General features: G+C 47.7%; 1 protein-coding gene across 6 annotated transcripts in view; it reads left to right on the top strand.

Moving 5' to 3' along the window:
- Nucleotides 1-20,909, top strand: part of ISM1 (isthmin 1) — an 85,175-nt gene extending 64,266 nt beyond the window's left edge. For all 6 annotated transcript variants that reach the window (XM_043479748.1, XM_043479746.1, XM_043479750.1 and 3 more), the window contains exons 3-6: nt 2,635-2,899; nt 10,592-10,735; nt 14,832-14,921; nt 19,215-20,909. In XM_043479748.1, coding sequence (XP_043335683.1) covers nt 2,635-2,899; nt 10,592-10,735; nt 14,832-14,921; nt 19,215-19,732 — 1,017 coding nt within the window. In that variant the 3' untranslated portion in view covers nt 19,733-20,909. The remainder of the gene's footprint in view (nt 1-2,634; nt 2,900-10,591; nt 10,736-14,831; nt 14,922-19,214) is intronic.
- Nucleotides 20,910-21,878: the final 969 nt, after the last annotated feature.

Here is a 21,878-nt window from a genome sequence, read left to right as displayed (position 1 = left end):
CCGCCTTATCTCCTACCCAGGGACTGATCTTATTACCATAATTGCAGGCTTGCCTGGCTCTTGGCAGCTTCTCGCCTCCAAGACCCTTAATAGCCTTGCAGACAATTATTGCGGCTCAGTTGTTCTGTCTGCAGGCACTGGGGGCTGGGACTGCACAGGAGAAAGGTTGTGTCTTCAAAGGCTGGGCATCATGAAATCTCTGCTGGCTCGGGTCCATGCCGCCCAGCTGTGCACTCCTTCCACTCCGTCCTTATAGGGTTGCGTGTGGGTCCTGGGCACTGTCTCTCTCCAACAGCCATCCCTCCAGCAAACAGCAGTGATACAAGATGAATTATGTAATTATTCTTTTTGTCCTTTTTGGGGATTACTAAAGTTCCATAATTATTTATAAATATGCAAGGGATGCTTACAAGACTGGGGTGATGGTGGTGGCATGGAATCAAGCCAGTGGTGCCCTCGTAGGCATCCCACACCAGAGGAGGAGATGCTCTCAGCCTGCCCCAGCCCAAGTGTACTCTTGGGTAGAAGAGTACCCTGGGGTAGAAGACCAAACCCTGAACCTCGTGTCTGGACCACACAAGGCCACAGCTAGGCCCACCAAGAGCGGGGTAACCATCTTTGAACATCGAAGAGAGTAGAATTCAAACTTTTCCATTCCTGAGACAAAAGGAAGGGTCTGTTTGTCTCGGGGATTGGCACAACCCAGTGCAATTTGGCAGAGCATCTCAGCAAGTCTCTCAGATGTCAGGTTAGGGCAAAGCTGGAAGAGCATCTGCCCAGTACATCTTGCGCTGATTACTTGGAGCGCATGTTTCTGATTCATTTGCACATAACTCATCCAGGGGTTGTTGCAAGAGCGGTGTGATGGCCAGAGGAACCCAAGAAATCTTTTATTATGATTTTTAAACAAGTTTCTCTATGTTGATTGTCTCTCGGAGCCAAGAAGCTGCATTCTTTCAGCCCTGTGACTTCCAAACGAGGCTCCATAAATCCAAGAGCGAGTTCTGACCTTGACTCTGGGACTGTCTGCTCTGACCCTGAGGGTCGGTTAAGGAGGAGTCTGCGCTGGGTCTGGTTTCGGGGATGAGTGACACTCAGCTGGGACAGCATGCACCTTGTGCTCACATCTCTACACAACCTGTGGCATCCAGCCCCTACTGGCATCGGTGGACTCTGGGCTCACCTGGTCACCAGAGGGGACGGGACCTAGGTGACTGACTTTTTGAGAGATAGTTTGGCAAAGTTCATAAGAGTGCAGGCTCTGGAGCTAGAATACCCATGGCTGCCAGTTACTAGCTGTGTGACCTTAGTTTGTTAACTTCTCTGTGTCCGGTTTCTCTGTTTATAAAAAGCTGTCTAGCCACTACTCTGAAACCTAGCAGCTTGAAACAACAATCACTGGACTGCTTGTGGTGCTGTGGGTCAGCAATTTGAGCAGGGCTCAGCTGGGAGAGCTCCTCTCTGTTCTACATGCTGTCAGATGCAGTGACCCAGCGGGGCTGGAAGATCCAAGATGGGTCCCCGGTCAACTGACTGGGGCCTCAGAGCTTTCCAGGGACTTGAGGAGCCTTTGTTCTCTGCTGTATGGCTCCCTCATCACATGACGGTTATGTGCACAGTAGTCTAGGCTGGGCTTCCATACATAATGGTAGGAACTTTCTGAGAGAATGCAAATGGAAACTTCAAGACTTCGTGTGACTGGTCGCGTTGACACACCTACCACACTCTACTATGAGTCGTTAGGCCAACCCAGAGGGGAAGGGAGGGGAAGTAAACCCCACCTCTTGGTGGGAGGTGCGGCACTCACAGGCCAGAATGGGAGGAGTGGCAGGGACATCACTTCAGATCAGTATCCACAAGGGCCGAGCAACAGAACCAACATTACAGAGACGTTGTGAGGATTAAATACACTAATCTATGGAAAGCCTTTAAAACAGCGCCTGGTACATGGTTAGCTCTCAATAAGTGTCCTGTTTTATGTGTTGTTTTATGCCATTCATGGTACCTGTTGACTCCTTGAATTAAAGACTTCCCAGCAATGTGGTCATCCGTAAATCAGGGGCCCCGTGATACACTGCTTCCTCCCAACCCAAGGCCCGTGGGCGTTGGTTCCTCCGGGCGTCCCTGGAGGTTCTCCCCCATGTCGCTGAGCAGCCTCCGCTTTCCCTCCTGAGGGAGCCACGTTTCCCTCCTGAGGAGGGGCGCGTTTCCTTCCTGAGGGGGCGCGTTTCCCTCCTGAGGGGGCGCTTTTCCCTCCTGAGGGGCCGCGTTTCCCACCTGAGGGGGCACGTTTCCCTCCTGAGGGGGCGCATTTCCCTTCTGAGGGAGCCACGTTTCTCCCCCGTGTCGCTGAGCAGCCTCCGCTTTCCCTCCTGAGGGAGCCACGTTTCCCTCCTGAGGCGGGGGGCGCGTTTCCTTCCTGAGGGGGCGCGTTTCCCTCCTGAGGGGGCGGCTTTCCCTCCTGAGGGAGCCGCGTTTCCCTCCTGAGGCGGGGCGCGTTTCCCTCCTAAGGGGGCGCGTTTCCCTCCTGAGGGGGGCACGTTTCCCTCCGCTCCCTTAGACTTTCTCCCGAGGGTCACCCTGCGTGGAGGCTGTTGACTCCCCATTGACCCTGACCTGTTTTGAATTCCTCAGGTCACCATAGAGGTGGTGGATGGTCCTGACTCTGAAGCGGAGAAGGATCAGCACCCGGAGAATAAACCCGGCTGGTCAGTGCCGTCGCCTGACTGGCGGGCCTGGTGGCAGAGGTCCTTGGCCCTGCCGAGGGCCCAGGGCGGTGACCAGGACTACAAATACGACGGCACCTCAGACGACAGCAACTTCCTCAGCCCCCCGGGCGGTTGGGACCGTCCGGCCCCGGGCCACCGGACGTTTGAAACCAAAGAACAGCCCGAATATGGTGAGTTTACCACCCAGCAGTATAAATTCGGTGCAGAGAATAACAAGGACAATGAGGCCAGTGGACGTGGAGCCAAGCAAAACCCTGTTTACAGTGTGTGGCTTTGGGTCTTCAACAAGACAGACCTCATACAGACTCTGTCCACCCCGTCCACAGAAGGCCCAAGAGGCCCCCCTCACCACATTTTTCTAGAAATACTATAATTTTAAGATAATGCCAATTATCCTTGGGAAGTTTTTTTTTTTTAAGTTAGGGATCTTTGAGGTCCCGCCTTATTCCCCCCCGCAAAAAAAAATTTTTTTCTAAAAAAATGACGAAACCACCAAAATAACTTCCTCAGATATTGTGTGAGTGCTCAGTCGTGTCTGACTCTTTGAGACCACATGGACAGGAGCCCAGCAGCCTCCTCTGTCCATAGTAATTTCCAGGCAAGAATACTGAAGTGGCTTGCTGTTTCCTCCTCCGAACTTCCTCATGTATTTGACTGTAAAATCCTGTACAGAAAGTCAACTTAGTGAAAAAGAGACGCCCAGCTGTCTCCTTTGACCAGGCAACTATGTTATGTTTATCACTGGTAGTGGAGTGACCCTTTGAAACCTGCATGGACATGTATGTCTCGAGTTATCAAAGTGAGGCATCCCCACCAACAAATTTCAAGACCCCAAGTTGGGACTTACAGTTAGTTTCCCATGCTTTTAGAGTAGGATAAGAGAGACAACAAACAATTTTTAAGTTCAATGACATAAAATAATCCAAGTTCATTTCTCACTTAAGCTGGGATGGAAGACAGGGTCGGGGGAACTCGGCTCCACCCAGTTGTTCATGGACCCAGACTCCTTCCAACTTTAAGCCCCCAACTGTGAGGGCCTGTGAATTACCCACTGGATGCTCTGCCTCTGGCTGGCAGACAAGTAGAGAGACAGAGCCTGGGAAAGGCACTCATGCTTTTAACCCCCTCAGCCTGGAGATGACAAATCACATCTGCTCAAATTCTATTGGCAAGACTTGGTCATATGATCCCATGTAGATGCAAGGGAAGCTGGGAAATGTTTTCTGTGTGAAATAGATGAAGAGGAGACCAATTTGGAAAGCATCTGGTCAGTCTTCATGAAGAATCAGGCAGGGTGCCCCATGTTATAAGAGCATTTGATACCTTACAAACGCATCCACCATGATGATGGCCTTGTGGTTCGGCCTCGGCAGACTCAGGGGCAGATGGTCTGTGAGGATGACTTGTTTTGCACTGTTTGCAATCTCACCCTTACCCCAGTTTTCAGCAGAAAGGCCACTCATATACTGGCAAGTCGTTTCTGCCTGCTAACAGATGATCCTAAGCAACGTCCAAAAGAGTAGGACTTTTTTCCCAACCATGTCATTTAGTTGCAACTGACATTGAACACATCTTCTGCTCATCATTCTGCTAGGTACTGGGAATCCAAAAAAGATTAAGACATGGTCCTTCCCTGAAGAGCATCTCACCTGTCTATGGACAAAAGGAGAAAAATTAATGGATAGAGCAAAAGAGTGCCACAGTAGAGATACACAGTAAACGCTAGAGAAACAGAAAGAGTGCTTCCAGATCCCACCCAACCAGAAGGCTCATAAAACCTTCCTGTTTCCCAGAAGTCCAATTTATTTTCCAAGAAAGATTGGAAACAGTAGCCTACCTTTCTGTAGCAGTTGCCTTCCACAGTCCCTCTTCATAGCAGCTCTCAAAGATTAGATCATTTCATCAGCTCACTGAGGCAGAGACCCCACTTTACAAATAGGGAAAGTGAAGTCTGGAGAAGTTAAGCAACTTTGACCTGAGATTCATCTCAGACAGTCTAGGTCCGGAGTCTGTCCTCTTCACCACTATGTTATTCTGCCTCTCTGGGGGGAAAAAAATGTACATCCTTTAGGGCAGTAAAGTGGATCTATAAAGGGACAGTTAGATTGGAAGATAGGAATGGAAGTAGAAGTCCAGGGCTGAGCTGAACTGTTGAACAAGAGAAATACAGAGGATCCCAGGGTGCTGGCCTGACACTGCACAGGACTGCAGCTTAACCTGTCTGCCCTGCCCATGTGTAACATGGTCTCTCTGAGTGAGGCTCAGACCCTCCACATCAGAATCCATCCATGCCTGTGAAAACGTAATGCCTATCCTGCATTGCAGACAATTTCTTTACTGTTTGAGCCACCAGAGAAGCCCCAGACATCAGGATTCCTACTTTCTAAAGAAAATCTGGTCCCTTTATGGAAGCCCTAAAGCAGTGCTTCTCAGACCTTTATGTGCACACACATCACCTGGGCATCTTAGCAAACACCGCGCCTGAAGCCACAGATGAAGATAAGGGGCGGGCAACCTGGTGAAGCCCACCCTGCTGGTCCTCAGACCACACTGAGAAGCAAGACTGTAAATGTGTAGCTTACATGCTATAGTCAGTCTGTAGCATTTGCAATGTGGATGAATCATTACTGCTTCTCAGTATGGCTCACAGGGAATATACAATTTCCAGAATTCTTAAATAAGCAAGGTCCCCTTTTATTTCAATCAGCAAGAAAGTATAGAGCAATTTCTATTTCACCTGTGTCGGGTGCCAGGGAGGATACAAGGAGAGAACATACAGCCCAGGAAGGTGAGGTTCATGCAGTGGCAAAGCAGTGCCCATCACTGGGTCTTTGGACTTACTGCCCTGTCTGAGGCCAGCTACAGTTCACATAGGAACTGGGCTTAGTGGAGGCTATCAATCACAAATATTTGAAGTTAGGGTTTTTAATAATGCAAATGTCTGCAGCCAGAATATTTCAGAAAATCCTTGGTGAAATAAGTAGACTGTAACAGCATCTTTAGAATAAATTATAAAATACACAACAAAAGATAGACCTAATTTGTGATGGTGGAAGCATGTAATGACCATGAGTCAGCTCACCTTTGGACTCTGTGTGTTTGAGATACTTAAGTTGTCACCCAGGGCAAAGAAAGGATCCAAATAGGTATCTTTCTGTCAAATAGTATACCATCTCCAAGATTGCTCTGAATAACCTGATAATGCAATCAGATAGACACAGCAAAGTGTAATTTGGGCTGGTAATCAGTTCTTTGCAATTCTCTGACAGATTGTGGTTGTTTTAATAGATTTCACAGTGATTGTTTTGGAAAGGTTTTTGTTTGTCTTGTTGAATTATAGCCACATAATGGGTATCTTGGTCTTCTCTGGTGCCTCAGCAGGTAAAAAATCCACCTGCAATGCCAAAGACCCGGGCTTACTCCCTGGCTCAAGAAGATCAGGAGAAGAGAATGGCTACCCACTCCAGTATTCTTGCCTGGAGAATTCCATGGACAGAGGAGCCTAGAGGGCTACAGACCATGGGGTTGCAAAGAGTCAGACATGACTGAGTGACTAACACACACATTCAATAGGTATCTTAAGGAAGGGCTGTTTGGGCCAGAATCAAAGCTGCTGGAATATTAGGATATAGAGCAAGATATGGCCAGAGCAGGCAGATCTCAGCTCTCAAACCAGCCCTGCCAAGTTTGATTTGTGTGACCTTAATCAAGCACCTTAACCTCTCTGAGCCTCAGTGTCCTTATCCATAAAAGGTGAGTGTTTCCACCTACCTTGCAGAATTATTACAGCAGTTCAATCAGGATGTTTAGACAGAGTTGCTGGTTAAGGCAGGACTTCAATACTTGGCAGTCACAATCGTCTGGCTAGGATTAGTGGTGGAGGTTTGCCCATGGCCGAGCCAAGACTCAAGTCACTTCAGTTGCCCAAACACTGTAACTGGACCACAGAACTCGAGTGCCCTGAAAGTATATAATGACCACTTTAAAATTTCAAATGACATCCTGGAAGCCCAGCCCTCAGCCCACTGCCCCGTGGATTGTTCTCTGCCCTCACTGAGCTCTTTGATGTCACAGACGGGGCTGCCACAACCTCACATAATCGTTCACAGGGACTGTTCTACGGTCTTTTTTGTCGTCTTTGTAATTACTGCTGCCCAAGTTCATCTTCTGCTCTCAGCGATGCTCCCTGGTAGGTGAGCCAATGAAAACAGGCCTGTTTTATTATAGCAGAAAGGAAGACTGCCCTCAGAGCTTTGTCTCCACCTCCCCTACATCAGAAACTCCCTTTCTGTCCTTCAAATACATTAAACAAATAGAAATCCCTGGGAGGAGGGGCTTGGCTGGGATGCTTCTCCAGGGCTGTGTGCTCTAGACACTTCTGGGGAGTGGGCTGACGTGCCCACTTTTCCTCAAGAGTTTGTTTCAGTTCCTTGCTAGGCCAATGGAAATGATCAGCCATGTGGAGACATAAATGTTCCATGTCTAACTTTGGGGGACCAGTGTAAAGGAGTGTTTGGAAAATAAATGGCTTTGCTAGCATGTTTTTTTTAAGCCATGGAGAAATCCACTACTGAAGTAATAAATCCTTCATGGTTCCAGAGTCTCCAAGCCGTTCAGAGAGCATTCATAGGGAGGGTTGTTCTGGTGTATTTGTGACAGGTTTTGCTACTTTATTGTTTTCCTTTGAGAATTAAAAATAGTATATTTATTTTTTGGTTGTGTTGGGTCTTAGCTGCCCTGTGGTATGTGGGATCTTAGTTCCCCGACCAGGGATCAAACCCGCATCCCTTGCATTGATAGGTGGGTTCTTAACCACTGCACCACCAGGGAAGTTCCAGTTCTTGCTACTTTGGAAACCACTCAACAGTAAAAAAAAAAAAAAAATCCACCCACAATGCAGGAGATTCAGGTTCGATCCCTGGGAAGATCCCCTGGAGAAGGAATCGGCAACCGACTCCAGTCTTCTTGCCTGGGAAATCCCATGAACAGAGGAACCCAGCAGGATACAGTCCATAGGGTCGCAAAAGAGTTGGACATGACTGAACGACTTAACAACAGCAATCTAAAACTTACTGGCTTAAAAGCACAAGTGTCTTCGAGAGAGAGAGAGTCTGCAGGTCGTCTGCACTGTTGTTCTGCTTTGGGCTGACTTGGCTGGGGCTGTGTGCTCCAGCATGGCCTCATTCCCAATGGTGGGGTCCCTGCTGGTTAGCTGGGGGTGCAGGGACAGGTGGGCCTCTCCCGCTCTGGCCCCTCACCTTCCGGGCTCACCCAGGCTCTTCATGTGGTGGTGGAAGAGTTCCCTCCAGGGAGAAGGCAAACCCTGAGGCACTGGCACTTTTCTAGCCTCTGTGTTGCATCATATTTGCTGTTTTTTCATGGGCCAGAGCAAGTCAGTGGCCCTGGGCTAGGGTGGGTATGAAAGGGTAGTCACCAAGGGGGCGGGTACAGGGGGGAGAATTATGGAATCACCTTTCACATAATTTGACACAGTACTAACATTCAATAATTTAGACCAAAAAAACCAACATAAGAAATTACCTCGGGCAGAGATTCCAAGACAGTATGTTTAATGCTAAAATCTCAACATTCAGAGATGATATTCCCCCAAGCTAGCTCTCCATCTTATTATACCAGGGAGGACATACTGCCAGAGAATTCTAGGTGGCTGAGGCCCCATTGCTTCTGCTGAGCCAAGTGGGATACCTCTTGGCATCACTTGGATCATGTCTTAGGCTGAGACCCACCCCACAGGGGACAGCAACTCTTCCTCCGTGAATTAAGCTTTTTCTGACTTACCCACTGCCCCCTTTTTATGAGTCTGAAGACAGTATCATCTTGACCCATGACTTTTTCTGGTGGTGGTTGTTCCTTTTAACAAATCAGACCCCAGGAAGAGTCACACGGGAGGTGCTGAATATGTTCCTGTGTGTGTAACACATGGATACACCCACCGCAAAAGTGCAAGCGTGTGATTGTTTCATGTACGTCCTTTGTGTTCTTGGTGAGTTTACCAAGAGGCCTGGGAGGTAGCAGCCCTGGCCCCCTGCTCAGCAATCTCTCTGGTTCCCCTGCACTGATGCTCAGGAGGAGATGGAGAGATGGAGGCAGCCAGGCTGGGAGAGGAAGCACACCCGCCTCCCTTGTACAAGGCCGGAGTTTCAAACATCTGCTTGGCCATGTGCTTGGAAAATCATGTCTTAGAACGAAATCAAAATTCGGAAAAACCCCTTTGGGGGAGTCGGGAGAAAGGGATGGGGCCCCCGGGGGCAGGTGAGGTGTGGTTGGACTCTCAACCGTGGGTTAGGGGAAAGGACTAGAACTGCCCCCACCGACTCTCACAATGGGCAGAGAGTCAGTGGCCCTGGGTTTGCCTGAGAGTGAACACACTGTAAACAACAGCCTGGGAGTCTGGCGTGGGTCCCGCAGTTCAGGTAGAAACATGTGTGGACTGCATTCTTGCCAGGCCTATGTAATAGCAATCACCGGGACCTGTTCCGAGCGGAGCAGGGCCCTACCCTGCGAGGCAAATGACTGGGGCTGCATGCTTGGCACTGGCAGAGGCCCCCAGGCTGGAGGAAGATTTGGGTAAAGCGGGAAAAAGTAGTTCAGAGAGAGATGCTGCACTTAGCACTAGGGCCCAAGCTTTCTTTTCTCTTCCCCTTCCCCTTGAATGGGTCACCCAAGCATGCCAGGACTTAGCTTCCTTACTCTTAAAAGAGGAAATTAGGTGAATCCCCTGGTGGTCCAGTGGCTAAGACTCCAGGCTTCCAAGGCAGGGAGTGTGGATTTGATGCCTGGTCAGGGAACTGAGATCCCACATGCCAGGCAGTGTGGCCAAATTTTTTTAAATTTTTTTTAAATTAAAAAATAAAAAGAGGAAGTTAGTCTAGATAACATACTCAACCTCTCTCACGGCTCTTAAGCCCCCAGTCTGGTTCATTTCTCCTTTTTCCTTACCACTCACTGATTTCCGATACACTGTATAATTTAGTCATTTTTGTGTGTGTTTTTGATTATCGTCTGACTCTTCTCACAAAACTATTAGTACCACAGGACAGAGATCCTTGCAAGTTTTATTTAATAATATATCTCATATACCCAGCATTGGGCCTGGCACATAATAAAGTATTTGTTGGATGGATATTGAGTGATAAAGAACCATCTAGCTCTACCATTATGTATCAATTATCTGGGCTTCCCTGGTGGCTTAGCTGGTCAAGAGTCTACCTGCAATGAGGGAGACCTGCGTTCGATCCCTGGGAAGTTCCCCTGGAGGGGAGCATGGCAACCTGCTCCAGTATCCCCATGGACAGAGGAACCTGGAGAAGGGAAAGGCTACCCACTCCAGTTTCTGGCCTGGAGAATTCCATGGACTGTATAGTCTATGGGGTGGCAGAGAGTTGGACACGGCTGAGTGACTTCCACTTTCAGACATCTTCTGGGCTTCCCCAGAGGCTCAGTGGTAAAGAATCTACATGCAATGCAGGAGCCACAGGAGACTTGGATTAGATCCCTGGGTCGGGAAGATCTCTTGGAGGAGGGCACGGCAACCCACTCCAGTGTTTTTCCTGTGGACAGAGGAACCTGGAGGGCTACGGTCCACAGGGTCTCAGAGTCAGACTTGGCTTAGCACGCACACACGCAGGCGTCCTCTGGGAGTCAGAACCTCAGACAGAATCCCTGCCATCATGAAGCTAACCCCTGAAATGAGCGCTGGGGCCATAACTTCTGACTCTGGCTGGCACCTGGTCCCCTCCAACAGTGGGGGTGCTGCAAGTGGGCAGCTGGCAGGCAGCCGGATGGGTGCTGTGAGGGTTCTTTGGGCGAGGCTGGTGACCCTCTCCCTGGCTCCCTTCCAGATTCCACAGACGGTGAGGGCGACTGGAGCCTCTGGTCTGTTTGCAGTGTCACCTGTGGGAATGGCAACCAGAAACGGACCAGGTCTTGTGGCTATGCGTGTACTGCAACCGAATCTAGGACGTGTGACCGTCCCAACTGCCCAGGTGGGTGTACTCAGGGGTGTGGCGCTACGTTCCCGGAGAAGCTTTTCCCTTTTGTTCTGTTTTCTATCTTGTTGTACAATTTCCAAGTGTTATGCTCCATTGACAGTTATAACAAAATATTGGCTGTATTTCACGTGTTGTATAATACATCTCTTACTATACACCAGAGAGTTTGTACACCCCACCAACATCCCAGCCCTATGGGGCCCATCCTCACCCTCCCCACTGCTCACCACTAGTTTGCTCTCTGTCTCTGTGAGTCTGGGAAAGGTTGTAGCTTCTATTTAAAAACTTATAGAAATTGACTGTTTACAAGACAACCATTTTCCTAATGAGAATTCTGACCAGACTGGGACAAGAGACAAATAATGAGCTTAGCGGATGAAAAGATGGATTTTCTGAGCCTGATACACAATTGCAGTAACCATGACCTAGAAGACAATGTTACCATGTACTTAATTTAAGGAGTGATTCTGGTTAACTTGGTCCTTTGATGTGGAACTGGTTGTACCTTAAAGAGATACATGAAGATGGATGTTCATGGGCTAATAAGGAAGCCAGGATCAGAGGCTTAACAGCCATCTACAGATAAACCATGTATTAGCCTGAGAGTTGCTGAAAGTTCCAGAGGGAGCAAACTGGGGCAACTTGGCAGTTAATTATTGCTTTCAACTGCATTGTCCGTGTTTTTTAAAACTTAACTAATAATTGCAAACTTAGTGAGAGGCCATATTGGATTAGAAAACAATTGTGACTGTAGTAATATTGTCAAACAGCTGTCTAGTCTTGTTTCTGCATGGCCCACACATTTTTAAAGGGTTGTGAAGAGAGAGGAGGAGGAGGAGGAAGAAGGATACACAACCAAGACCGTATGTGAAATGAATTTATTTACAAAATGTAAATAGATGCACGGCCATAGAAAACAAACTTACAGTTGCCCAAAGGGAAGTGGGTGAGGAAGGGGTAAATTAGGAGTTCAGGATTAACAGATATATCCTACTACATATAAAATAGATAAACAACAAGGACCTACTGTATAGAACAGGGAATTATACTCAATATTTTGTAATAACCTATAATGGAAAAGAATATGAAAAAGAATATATACAATATACATGTGATACCACATAAATATTCTTATCATTTTATATATATATCAATTTTCTGTACACCTGAAGCTAACACAACATTCTAAATCAACCATACTTCAACTTTTAAAAGACCATATGTGACCTACAAAGCCTGAAATATTTACTTTCTGACACCTTACATAAGAGTTTATCAACTGGTTTGTGGTTTTCCATCTACCATGTTCACCACAGGCAGGTAGAAAATCAGCCTAAAATAGTATCTCAGGTTCTTCCAAGAAATCACACTTTCCAAATGGTTTCCTCTGAAAGAGATTTCAGAGACAGAACATTTGATTCCCTACACCCCAGACTTCCTTTTTCTACCCCTGGAAACTTTGTTCTCAAACCACAAGGCTGAGATTTAGAACAAAATCTGGAGGAGATTTTAGAACAAAAATGTGGAGGAGCAAAGGGTTTTCTGCAGAGAAAGAAGATCAGATTGGGTATGCATGTGATAACAAAGGGGTATGTGCAGAAAATGGGGCTGTTGTGTGAGAAAAGGCAGTTCTGGACTCCATCAGCCATGCGGATGGATTTCCAAAAGTGCTTGATCAACTTCTGTCAAGATGTTTGTGCTGACCTTTCCCATACTCATCACAATGAAACAGAGTTAGAAGTCTGGTGGGATGTGTAGAAATAAACCAATAAATAATAACGTGAAGGAAGAAGAGGAGGAAGAAAGTGAAGAGGAGAAGGAGAGGGAAAAGAAGATGAAGACAAGATGAAACAAAAGAAAATGAAGATAAAGATTGGAAGATGAGGAAGAAAAAAGGTGATAATGAGTGTCATGTGTCATGAAGAGTAAAACTTTTGGAGTATTTCAGTATCAAGCAGATTTCTAAAGTCTTTGCATGTGTTATTTCATCTAATCCTAACAATAATGTCATGAACTAAGTACTGATGATGGTGTTCATTTGGCAGCTGTGGAAACTGGGACACATGGGCTAATTTATCTAGAATCACACAAGAAGCAAGTGGTCCAGCTGGGATTTGAATCCAAGCAGTCTGATTCCAGAATCCATGTTCTTAACCATTAAATTCTTCCACCTTCACCAGGGTGAAGGGTCCTGGGCTCAGCCACACATGAATACAGACAGCATTTAATGTCAGGGCTTGGCAGCTTGCCTGTTGCTTTCTCCTCCAGAGTTGGCATGCAGACACAAAACAGTAGACCTAGATAACTTGATAGCAGATATCATCTCTCCTCCCATTTTGAATGTTTTCTCTCACTGCTGAAAGCAGCATGGCCAGCAGCCCTGTTCTTACATTTTCTTCTCATCTGACCTGGCTTCCATCCTTTCTGCCTTTCTGTTCCTGACTCCCCCAGCTTTTCAGGGCTCCCTTGAACATGAAGGGTCTTCTTTTGCACCTTCTCTTTCCTTTCCTGATGTCTTGATTCTCAGAATCACTGGAAAGACTTAAGGGCCAGGCAGTCTCCCTGGCCTGGTGGTGATGACACTGTAAAAGTCTGTCCCCTAGGCTGACCATACAAATAAGCTCTAAGGGCCTCACATAAAACCAGGGAGAGCCCCTTAAAAGAAATCAACTCACACCTAGCAGGACAGCCAAGGTTCTCCAACAAATAGTCCACATTCCACTGTTCCTTCCTCTCCTGACTGCTTCCATTTGCAGGGGATTCCTTTTTGCAAAGGAAACCTGGGTGGGGATGGTCATTTGAGTAGGGGAGGGAGCCAGGAAATGTGAGGCAAACTAGGTTCAGTTGCTCAGAGCAAGTAATGACAAACCCAGCATATTCTTTTCTTAACATTGAATTTTTTTGTTTTTAACTTTTTAAAATTTATTTTATTCAAGCATTGTTGAATTACAATGTTGTACGGCAAAGTGATTCAGTTATACATACATATATATATTTAAACATACATTCTTTTTCATACTATTTTCCATTATGCTTTAATCACAGGGTACTGAATATAGTTCCCTGTGCTATACAGTAGGACCTGTTGTTTATCCATTCTATATATAATTGTTTGCATCTGTTAATCCCAAACTCCCAATCCATCCCTCCCCCAGCTTATTCTTTTTGCAGCATCACCAACAGTGCTAAAAGTCCCAGCATACAAGAAATGGGTCTTTTAGCTGTGAACCACTGCATCCTCAGAATGAGCTAGACAGATATTCAAGGAGAAAATGTCAGCCAACACTTACTGCTTCTTACGCTAAATGCTTTCTTTATGCATAACTCATTTCATTCATTCAAGGCTCTGAGGAGGGTTGTTGGTTCTCCCTACTTATGGATGTGAAAACTGAATCACCCAGAGGTTCTGGGGCTTACCCAAGTCACACAGCTAGCAAAGATGTGAACCCCAGCGAGTCAGTCCTTAAGACCAGTGTTATCCACTAGACAAGTTGTTAACACTGGACTTCCCTGGTGACACAGTGGATAAGAATTTGCCTGCCAGTGCAGGGGATGTGGGTTTGATTCCTAGGTGGGGAAGATTCTCTGGGGAAGGGAATGGCAATCCACTCCAGTGCTGTTGCCTGGGAAATCCCATGGGGAGAGGAGTTTGGCAGGCTACAATCCATGTGGCTTCAGAAGAGTCGGACACAATGTAGTGACCATACAACAACCAACAACACCACCACACTCTCCAGTCTCTGGCTCACACTGCCACTCTGATGCCTCCAGACAGACACACACCCTGACGTGTGTCCAGCACCACCCAAAACCCCACTCCTGGGACCAGGAGTGAGCTCCTTAGGACATTCAGGCACATTTGGATCTGATTTCACGCTGCAGATGGTATCTGGGGTTTTAATATATTTTATGCTCTATACCTGCGTTTTACTGTTTCCTCTGTTGGCAAGTTTCTGCCCATGAGTAGTAATGAATACAAAAAAGGCTTTGTTCACGTGTATTTGTTTTTTTATTTGCCAGTAGGGTGGGGGTGGGGGGGCGGTACTTTTTCCATATAACTAGAGAAAAAAGAGCTCCTGTCTGTGCCTAGGAATTGAAGACACCTTCAGGACAGCTGCCACCGAAGTGAGTCTGCTTGCGGGAAGTGAAGAGTTTAATGCCACCAAACTGTTTGAAGTCGGTATGAAGAGTTTTCTTTTCGTTTTTCATCCAAATATTGATTTAGTGTCTTAGAGATTCCTTTTGCCTTTGCCATGCCATCCTTGGATCCATTTAAATGTTGCGTCTTCCTCTTATGGGGTCCAGTGCTGTCGGCGTTTTTCTTGCTTACCAAATATACAGCAAGCAAAAGGGAGCCTCCTGCAGGGACAGACGGAGCCCAGCAGCCTTGCTGTGTCTGCCCCAGCTCGCAGCTGGGGCCGCCCTGCCCCTGGCGTGGGGCTCATCCATCATGGGGCCTCAAGCCTCATGGAATCTCTTCTCGCAGCCCTCACCAAGTGTCCCCAATGAAATAAAGAAATGATGATGTCCGTGTCCCAGCAGAGGGTCACGGGGAGGAAGGAAGAGAAAGGGCACTTTCTCAACGTTATGCCTTCCCCATCCTAACCCCACCCCCAGCCCCCCCACCACATGAGCTTTCTGTAAACCTCTGTAACCCCCTGCTACTCCTCTGATAGAAAGTGCCAGAGAGAGTACAATAAACACGGGCCAAAGTTATAAGTGTCTACTCAGCAAGGGGAAGTCCTGCTGTATAAAAATAGCTGCATGTGCTTCTGGATGTAATTCTATTTTGCAGAAAGGTAAGATTCCTTCTGCCCCATTCTCATTTGCACCCACTTCCGCTCTCCTCAGCCAAGCTGGAATCAGTTTGGAAATGCTGTTGCCCAGGGTTTCCATCACAGTCCTTCACGTTCAGCCAACTGCCACTAGCAGAAACCTTCTGCAAACACAATGCCTTTGATCCCCCAAATTTAAAGGTTGTGGGAGTTTTGCATAAGATAGTAAAGCAGCAAGGCTGGCTTTGGGGGCAGAGAGCGACTGTCTTCCCCCATTTCCTGTGCACAGGCAGGCAGCTGCCTTGCCCTGTCACAGGGAATGGGACCAGGTGCCCCAGTGGGCAGCTTGGGACACAGCGGAGGAGAAGGGGGTGGCCTGCCAGGCAGGTTCCGGGCAGGGACAGACACGGTTCACGCTCCAATTGGGTGACGGAGGAGCACTTGATGAGTTGTGAGCAGGTGGATGGAAAGCAGAAGGGCTGGTACAGTGCTCTGGGACTGGCCACAGTGGGGAGCCCGCACCACCCTCTGGACTGCAGGGACTGGGGAGAGGTCCCAGACCCCTGGGTAGAGCGGACACACCCCTGACTCCCAGAAGGATGCAGCCGGCCTGTAACAGGGAGGGAGGAGCCTCAGGAACGGCACCCTTACCTCGCCCTTCTTCCTTCTGCCCCTGACCTGGTCCTTCCATCGGCGCACCCCAGCTAGAAACTGGGGTTCAGGGAGTCCACAAAGCAGATCCACGCAGGGCAGCCTTCCAGGGCAAGGAAAAGGGAGATGAGGAGAAAGAAGGACAAATGGAATATGCCCAGCAGGGGTGAGAAAAGCTTGACTAGCTTAACGTCAAGTGTCTTAACTGACTCCTGCCTCAGTTTTCTGATCTGAAAAATGGTCTAAGGTAATGGTGTCTGGGCTTCCCTGGTGGTTCAGACGGTAAAGAGTCTGCCTGCAATGCAGGAAACCTGGGCTTGATCCCTGGGCCAGTAAGATCCCCTGGAGGAGGGCATGGCAACCCACTCCAGTATTCTTGCCTGGAGAATTCCATGGACAGAGGAGCCTGGTGGGCTACAGTCCATAGCGTTGCAAAGAGTTGGACATGACTAAGCGGCTAACAATTTCATACTTTAATGGTGCCCACCTCCTAGACTTATAGAGTTGAATGAGTTGATACTCATAAAGCACTGAAAACATTCACACTGAATACTTCGTGTAAGTCTGATTAAAAAAAATAATAAGTCAGTGGATGCATGTCCTGTATGTACATGACTTGTGATGCCTTTATGCCCTGGAGGGAAAATGCAAAGCTGTTTTCTGTGAATCTTGTTTCTGAAAACGCTGCCCTCTGAGGAGGACCCCCACTGGCTTTGCAGACACGCGCTTCCCAGGATGGGCCTTCCATTCTCTGCAGCAGCGCACTCGGGGCTTGCCGGGGTGGAGTCACAGAGTCTAGCACATTCCTGCAGGCGGCGTTCCCCACCCTGTTCTGTGCACGGCCCGCTTGCCTTCTGGTTTAACCCTCATGGGACTTTTTTGAGCTGGGTGCCATTTTTATCCCCAATTTAGAGATGAGAAAACTGAAGCCCACCGAGGTAGCATGCCTTGCACAAGGTCACAGAGCCGCTAAGTACTTGAGCCGGGATTTGACGCAAGCAGTCTGACACAAGTGCCCACACATGCCATCTGAGGCCAGGCCTTTCCCACGCTCCTGAGAGGTGCCCCAGCTCTCTCTTCCTTGTTTCCCTCAAAAGGACCTTGACCCTCCCTGCAAGCTGGCTCTCAATCCTACCTCTCGATTTTCACTCTTGACACCACCAGCCTCCCAGGACCCAGGTCAGTGGTGGAGAGTCACTTCTGACGCCTCCCTCCCTTCCCCACAGCCCCCCAAGGCCTGGCAGCCCCTCTCCCCGACTACTCCTGATCCCACCCTCTGTACCTGCCAAGCATCTCGCTGGGACTCTTACAATTGGCACTGAAGAGCTTGCTGTCGCTCAGAAACCATCCATGCTTCCCTAGTGCCCTCTGAATGGGCCTAAACCCCATGAAGACCACCCCCAGGCCCTGATACCAGTGGTCTCCCTTCTGTGTATCCTCTGCTCCGGGGAAACAATGTGTTCCCTGCCCTCAGACTCTCTCTGTTTAACCGTGGGCCACACAGTTACCGCCAACCTGGCTGGCCCTCCTCTCTGCTCTTGAACGATGACTGGGTCCAGTCCAGCCCTCTGAGACACGATTGGACATTCAAAACCCTCCCTGGGAGAGCCGCCGCCTGTGAGGGACAAAGGTGTGGGAGCAGGAGGAGGCGGGGAGAGCTTTCAGACAGAGGTGTGGGCCTGACCCCTGCCAAGGGAGGGAAGGAAGGAAAGAGGACCGGGAGGCAAGGGCCTCCGAGAAGCTGGGGAAAGTCTCGCCTACACCCATGGGGAAGCCAGCAAAGGCTGTCTGATGTGGGAATCCCCCATAAAGCAGCACCCTGCCTGACCAAGAGCAGCCCCAAGGGAGAAAAGCTTGTCTAGCATAACGTCAAGTGTCTTAACTGACTCCTGCCTCAGTTTTCTGATCTGAAAAATGGTCTAAGGTAATGGATGTGGACCCCAGGGCAGGTGCACTGCAGCCGGGCAGCAAAGCACCCCTGCAGGCCTTCTTGCAGGAGCTCTGAGCGAGACACCTGTGGCCACCCCTCCAAGCCTCCAGGCCAGCCCGGGGCCGCTCACCCCTGGAAGCACCCCCTATGAGCCTACAGGTCAGTGGCCTTGGGCCAAATGTTAAATTCTCTAAAACCAGGGTCCACCAGCCTCTTCTTTAAGTCATCTTTCATGGAGATTTGCATATAATGATTGTTACAGTTTCCTGCCTAAGGTTAAGAGGTTAGGCCTAGTTCAAACAAGTCAGTGAGGAGTAAAATAAAACTTAGTCTTACAAATACTACTTTAAAGTACTTTGTATCACTTGTTGTTTATTTAGAAGATTCAAGGTGGATCTCTGAATTACTGTTCATTTAGTTATGAGCGATAGATAATGGGGTTAAGGTTATGCAGGAAACCATAGAAAATACACCTTTTTCTGTAGATGCCTACTAAAACTTGTTGTTGTTCAGTCACTAAACCATGTCCGACTCTTGCAACCCCATGGTCTACAGCAGGCCAGGCTCCTCTGTCTGTCCTCTACCATCTCCCGGAATTTGCTCAAATTCATTTCCATTGAGTCAGTGATTCTGTCTAACCATCTCATCCTCTGTCACCCGCTTTTCCTCCTACCCTCAATCTTTCCCGTCATCAGGGGCTTTTCCAATGAGTTGGCTCTTCACATCAGGTGGGCAAAGTATTGGAGCTTCAGCATCAGTCTTTCCAGTGAATATTCAGGGTTGATTTCCTTTAGCATTGACTGGTTTGGGAATAGTAATATTATATATTTCCAAAAGAAAATTTTAATGAGGGTAACATAATGATGATTGAGTCTAGGTGATGGCAATCTAGGCAGTCATTGTATATTTTCTCTCCTATGTATCTGAAAGTTTTTTCATAATATAAACTAAGGAATTGGTGGTGCAGAGAACCTTGTGGACAAAGAAATTCCCAAGTTCAAGGAGAGTGAGTGTGTTCACCGCGCCAGGGGCTGCCACTCGGGAACGGAGAGGTTGACTTTAAAGGCATCCTGCTGCCAGTTTTGCAGGTGATGAGCTTCTCTGTGGCCTTTTTCAGACACGGACAGCTGTGAGCGCTGGATGAGCTGCAAGAGCGAGTTCCTAAAGAAGTACATGCACAAGGTGATTAACGACCTGCCCAGCTGCCCCTGCTCCTACCCCACCGAGGTGGCCTACAGCACAGCTGACATCTTCGACCGCGTCAAGCGCAGGGACTTCCGCTGGAAGGACGCCAGCGGGCCCAAGGAGAAGCTGGAGATCTACAAGCCCACAGCCCGGTACTGCATTCGCTCCATGTTGTCCCTGGAGAGCACCACGCTGGCTGCCCAGCACTGCTGCTACGGCGACAACATGCAGCTCATCACCAGGGGCAAAGGGGCGGGCACGCCCAACCTCATCAGCACCGAGTTCTCGGCGGAGCTCCACTACAAGGTGGACGTCCTGCCCTGGATCATCTGCAAGGGCGACTGGAGCAGGTATAACGAGGCCCGGCCCCCCAACAACGGACACAGGTGCACCGAGAGCCCCTCCGACGAGGACTACGTCAAGCAGTTTCAAGAGGCCAGGGAGTATTAAAGAGACGCCGCCGCTGGTGTGCCGCGCCGATCGCAGCCCGGCGGACAGCCGCTCTCACCAGGACGTGTATATACCGCGCGGGCATCTGTCCTAAGTTACACCAGGGCTGGGCGCCGGGCCCTCGCAACTGCCATCTGAAGCCACCGTTGCCATCTTCAATGTCAACAGTCCCCTTGGAACTCTTCCGAGGGAGGGATGTTCTCAGGAGGATGTGGAGAAAGAAACCGGAAGAAGAATCTGGAAGTCGTAGTGGGTGGAATTCAACTCACTTCGGATTCAGTGGTTCCCAGAGAAGCAATGGGGCCAAGAGACTGAAATTGTAAACGTGATAAGCAGTTTTATGTATAACTTATTTAATATGAATGTGATTTATGCATAACCTTTTCTCTGGAGTTGTCATCCCGAAATTATTTAATCACTTCCGTGAGAGTTCAGAAAGGGGCTTAGGGAGGTGGAAGAGAAAGGGAATTTTCCAGGAATGACTTCTTTAAAAACGAGAAATTCAATAGAAGGATATCAACATAAAAAAGCCTGAAACCAAAGGTGAGTTAGCCAGTGAGGTACCTTGCTGAAGTCTCAGCTGCCAAAATGCCCTTCCCTCAGACTGGGAGAGGGTAGAGGGGGAGCAGATGGATATTTTAAGAGCAAATCTGAGACCTGGTTTTACATAAGCTTTAAAATAAAGGATGATATTAGCACAGTGCTGTAATTCTACTAAAAGACCCCAGAATGGTAGAATTTCTGCTCGTGCCTTAATAGGTTCAGAAGGCTACAGGAAGGTCAGACTTAAAAACGAAGAGTAGCACTTTTCCAAAGAAAACTGCAAAATAAATGGGGAAAGAACATGAACTTCATTTCATCTATTTTATTTTCATACCATCTTAACAATTTTTTTCTCCACCAATATATTTCCAGTAAATAAATATAAAAATGAGGAAGGGAACTCATCTAGAAAATCCTAATTTTTTATGTTTTAAGAAAGGAAAAAAAATACATTATTTTTGTAAAGTATTTATTGAGTCACTGAGTCTTGTGCATCAAGCAATTATAATATTGGCCTGGTTCTGTAGGGTGGAACTTAGGACAAATAAAGAGTTGATTCTTATGCAGTCTTTACTTGCAAAACTCCAGGAAAAGAGATTATATAATAAAATCATAATAAAATGTGTTACCTGCAGTAAATGTGTTACCTGCAAATATTTATGATACACATTCCATAAATAGCCATGGTAAAGCAGGGTTTCAAGGCAGGGGAGAGGAAGGTTCAAAACAGGTGGGAATAAAAGGCTCATTGATTGATGTAATGGTGAGTGGTGTGAGTCAGCATCTTTGGCACCAGGATCATCAACCCGGTCCCCAGGAGGCCGAAGCTCACTGACACACGTGCAAATTTCTGCCCATCCAGAGCTAAGAAAGAGCTGAGAAAGCCAAGCCAAATCAAAGGCCTAAGACAAGTCCGGATGAATGGACCACTTCCACACAAAATTTTGCAAGTACAGTAATAAAGAGAATGCTTCATCATGTAAGTGATTCCTTTTCCAGATGAGGAAACCAAAACTCAGAAATAACAGATCAAACTGGGCCCATCTTTCGTTTCCTAGTCCAGTGCTCTTTCTACTATATCAGATTTTTCATGTCCTTGTATTCCTGATGCCTTTTGTATTCCTAACCAGATCCTTAGATTCTTTTAGTAAGATCTTGTTTTATGGAAAAGCTCTTATCAGTCATTTATACTTTAGAATGAGTTATACATGTATTGCCACTCTCAGGATATTTATATTTGAAATCTATTCTTAATTATGGGAAGAGAATCTTTATTCCGATTTTAAAGAATTTTAGGCAACTGAACTGCTGGGGAGAAAATCAGTAGGTTCGTGTATCAGGGAAGATTTGTTTCCTAATAATAGGAAAACCATTTTGCCAAGAGAGTTGGTTGCAATAGAATGCATCACCTTCGAGATGGCGAGTATCTCGGGACAGGTATTCAAGCAGAGTGTGTGAAGACCAATCACATGAGAAGCTCATTTTAGTGATGAGGAGAGACAAAAACATGCAAAAACACCCCCTCTGATAAGTGTTCTGTGAAGGAAAAGTAGAAAGTCCTCTGGGAAAATAGAGGCAGGAATCGGGGCGGTACCTGCGGGAT

This window comes from Cervus canadensis, chromosome 10 (genome assembly GCF_019320065.1).
Source record: "Cervus canadensis isolate Bull #8, Minnesota chromosome 10, ASM1932006v1, whole genome shotgun sequence".
NCBI classification, from domain to species: Eukaryota; Metazoa; Chordata; class Mammalia; order Artiodactyla; family Cervidae; genus Cervus; species Cervus canadensis.
This window is presented reverse-complemented; position numbering and strand designations above follow the sequence as displayed.